This window comes from Brassica napus, chromosome A9 (assembly GCF_020379485.1).
Source record: "Brassica napus cultivar Da-Ae chromosome A9, Da-Ae, whole genome shotgun sequence".
Taxonomy (NCBI): Eukaryota; Viridiplantae; Streptophyta; class Magnoliopsida; order Brassicales; family Brassicaceae; genus Brassica; species Brassica napus.
In genome coordinates this window covers 26,054,840-26,058,720 of record NC_063442.1, presented here as the reverse complement: position 1 = coordinate 26,058,720, position 3,881 = coordinate 26,054,840, and the positions used below count along the sequence as shown (strand labels likewise).

General features: G+C 36.4%; 1 protein-coding gene across 1 annotated transcript; it reads right to left on the bottom strand.

The window, feature by feature from the left end:
• Positions 1–558: 558 nt before the first annotated feature.
• LOC106364597 (bystin-like) lies at positions 559–3,021 on the bottom strand. The gene is made up of 11 exons (XM_013804139.3): positions 2,740–3,021; positions 2,466–2,675; positions 2,230–2,356; positions 2,101–2,152; positions 1,699–2,026; positions 1,524–1,603; positions 1,407–1,454; positions 1,168–1,314; positions 1,003–1,075; positions 837–912; positions 559–749 (listed from the first exon to the last, which is right to left on the bottom strand). Exons 1-11 carry the CDS (start codon positions 2,860–2,862, stop codon positions 670–672), a joined length of 1,344 nt encoding a protein of 447 aa, XP_013659593.1. The 5' UTR covers positions 2,863–3,021; the 3' UTR covers positions 559–669.
• Between the last annotated feature and the right edge of the window lie 860 nt (positions 3,022–3,881).

The window sequence follows — 3,881 nt, the reverse complement described above, 5'->3', positions numbered from 1 at the left end:
TTGTTCTCTCTACCATTATTCACTTTATTTTCTTCAGGTGACATAGTAAAATTTTCATCAAAATCAAAAAAATTACAAATATAAAACTGAAAAAAGAAAACATAACTTTTTTTTTTGTCAGTACCTAACTTTTTAATTAGAAATTTAGAATATCAAACAAAATTAAAAACTAAAAAAAGAAGTAATAGTTATTTATTGGTTCGACCGATGGTTCAACCGGTACCGGATTATGGGTTTTACCGGGTTTTTGCGGTTTTTTGCGAGTTTCTAAATATTGGATTTTTCACAAAACCCAAACCGGATTTTTTCTGGGTCACCGGGTTTACCGGTTCAACCGCGGGTCCGGATCGGGTTTCAAAACACTGCTAATAATATAAAAAAAATTGCGGAACCATAAAGAAAACATAAAATTTGGAACAAAAGCTGATTTTTTCTTTCAAAGCCATCTTCTCAGACTGTAAGCCACAACAAATAATTGATCGAAACATGAAAAACATTACGAACTTTGGATTATAACAAAAAGGGCTTAACCATGTTTAAAAAAATCATACCATCACATAATCAAGGATCTATCCAGACTTAAAATGAATCAAATAACTATGACAAAACTGAAATTTCACAGTGTTATTCTATGTCATTCCAAAACCAAAACACGAAAAGAAAAAAGAATCAGTCCTCTTCCATTGGCACTTCAGGAATGTCAAACCTGTCTTCTTTGATCGGGTAGTTGATTGTAGTAACTGAAGAAGGTGAATTGCAGTCAAGGAGATAACATAACATAACTAGTAACACTATTAAAGTATTTAAAGGGAATTAAGAAGATATAAAAAGGATATAATTAGTCAAGATATGATCATCTTTTTCCCCACGGTTTCTGCTACCCTGAAGCTCTCTCACAATCTCAGGAGTAACCTACAAATTAACATTAAAAAGTCGAATAAGTAGTGATTCACAATACAAAAAAGAAGCTTGGATTTTTAAAAGGTAGAGAACATGTCTTACAAGATGGTGCTTTTGCCTCTTGATGAGAGTTTGTAAATGCTCTTTGTCTTCTTTTAGTAGCTCATATTTGTACCTACACATCAGCTTAATCAGAAGCTTACATAGCACTTTTAACATAGATAAATTTATGACACATTTTTGTAAAAAAAAAAAACGAAGAGATACCGTTGCACAAAAGTAAGAAGAGACTGGTGCCAAATCACAGGCATAACTCTAATTTCGTCCACGAATCTCATGAAATGAGCTACCAATGCATCAAGCACTCTATATGGCATACAATATTTTTTATCCAAAAGAGTTTTTATGAAGTAGCTGTGTAACAAAAAAAAATTATCAGAAAGAATGGTTACAACCATCACTTCTTATCCGACTCACTCCTGTTAATCTATAAAAATAATATTTACCTTGTTGTGCCACAATACTCCATCTCAGCTAGGTTTAGCAAAGCAATACTGCAGATTCATGTAAAGAAATTAGTAACAATCTGAAAACTGTAAAAGATGTTTTATTTGTAAACATACCCAGAGTGATCCACTGGGAAAGAGCACTTTTCGAGAATGCTCCCTAGAATAACAGCTTCACGGAGACTGCATGTACCCGACTGAATAAATAAAAACCCAGAGAAGAGGGTAAGAAAACCACAACATCCTGACCGATACTTTGCTCAAAAAGATTAGGGAAGAGGATCCTATGTACCTTACAAAGGGGGAATAGAATCCCTTTGTTGAATGCACTAGGCTTGTATAGTGACTTTTTCACAGCCTGGTACAGAGCAAAATGCAGCCTCTTGTTCTTCCTAATATCCTCTCTAACCCGGGGAAGCAGAACGTAGTTGTAAAACCGCTGAATCTTGCTGTTTTTCAAGTGGTGAGCAAAGATTCTTGTGGCTTGATACATTGCGTTAGGCGACCATTTCTCTGGCTCTGTCAAGTACAACACATCCTGCCATCGTTCCATTTTAGTGATACGCACAAATGCTTTCGGCATTTTCCCAACCGTGTATTCGCACATAAGCTTGGCAACACTGCAATAAGATCATCTCGGAAGCGTGAGAAACACGCTACACAAATAAAAAGAATGGAGAGAAGACAGGATTACCCTTTATATAGTTTAGCAATCATAGGGTCCATTTGAGGATCTGGACGCTCTTCTGCAAAAAAGATACGAGATTTACAATTATCAACAATTATCCAACACAAAAGAAAGATATGTATCATCATCACCAACCTTCAGCTAACTGGGAGTCATTATCTTTGATCTTCTTGATGATGATATCCGCTAGAGTACGCTGAGGAGGCGCGTTCTTAACAAAAAATGACTCAAACAACTTCTCGTCGTCTTCATTAATATCTTCCTGATTAACACAATTAATAAAATATAAGCACTATCTGTATCATGTAAACATGTTCTATCTAAAAGATATTTTTTTCTAAAATAAAGATGTAGAGAGTAAAGGTGCTTACTTGATAACTCTCATCTTCGAACTTTCCATCAAAGTCATCAATATCATCTTCCTCCTCAATCACTTTCTTCTCCTCTTCCGCAGTCAAGGCAGCGACAGCGGAAAACACAGCGGTGCTGGGGTACATCTCGGCGTTCTCTTCATCAGCGATCTCTTTTTGCTGAGCGAGAGCTACGTTCATGATCTTGGAGCTAATACCAGCCTCAATCAACTACAGAAGAAAAAGTGAGTTATTACAACACTCTAGAAAGCGTCTTGAGAATGAAGTTTTTTACCTTCTCTTGCTGCTGATGGGTTTTGGGAGCCTTTGATCGCTTCCTGGAAGAAGCCACCACGGAGTCGTCTTTATGGGTGATAAAAGGCTCTGTGTTGACAATTCGATCTCTCTTCTTCGCCATCTTCTTCTTCGGTTTTAGTTTTAGCTTCCTGACGCCTTTTTCTTCACACTTGAACAACAAACAGCGAGTTTTTTTCGAATCCTTCCTACCTTAACGTCGATGAAGAGTGTTTCAACGTTTCAGACAAAAAAAAAAACAAAAGAATTCTTACGAGGGCGAGGAAGAAAAAACTAATTAGGGTAGAAGAAGATAATACTCGTTTAAAATTTTAATAATGGGCCTTGTATTCTTTGTAATGCGTTTATAATTTCATATAAAAGGGCCTAATTAATATTATATGGCAGGCCCACCGATTTTACAGAGATGGTTCGGACTTCGGACAAAGAAGAATGATAAGAATGCCTAGTGCCTACGCTACGCAACAGATACGTGATGTGAATCAACCGTGAGGAGGTGAAGAGTACAAGGCATACTATCTCACAAAAGGAAGCAACCATATAAGCATCATCGAAGAGTACACTCCGTAACAGAGGAATCCTTGTCAAACCTCGCAGAAAAAACTACAGACAAAGATATTCATTAAAAGACATCAGCTATCTTACTCTCATACTAGGATAAAAAACATTCCATTGGTTGTGAGAAGATGATCACCAGAACGATGTGTATATTGGTGTAACTCAGAAGCGGTAAAAGAAGTTTTCTCAAAGAGAATGCACCGATATAATTTGTTCCTGAGACATATAAAGACAGATATAATTTGTAGCTCTTCCAGAAGAGGTAAAGCATATAATGACTCATGCATTAACCTTATGACTGCTGCAACACCTTCCCATCCATTTGTTTCCTATATTACAAAATCAATCACCATAACATAATCAGGGAGATGAACCTCCTCGTTGCTGAAGCAATCAATGTATCGTTATTCGATGGATGGAAATCCACATAGCATGAGCATGAGTATGGAAGTTGTGGAAGATAATGGATACCATGGCGTCTTCAGCAATTTGATCAGCGATTGTAATTATATATTTTTATATCTATAAAGACTGACATTTTTTTATACGTAGCTACAAAGATGG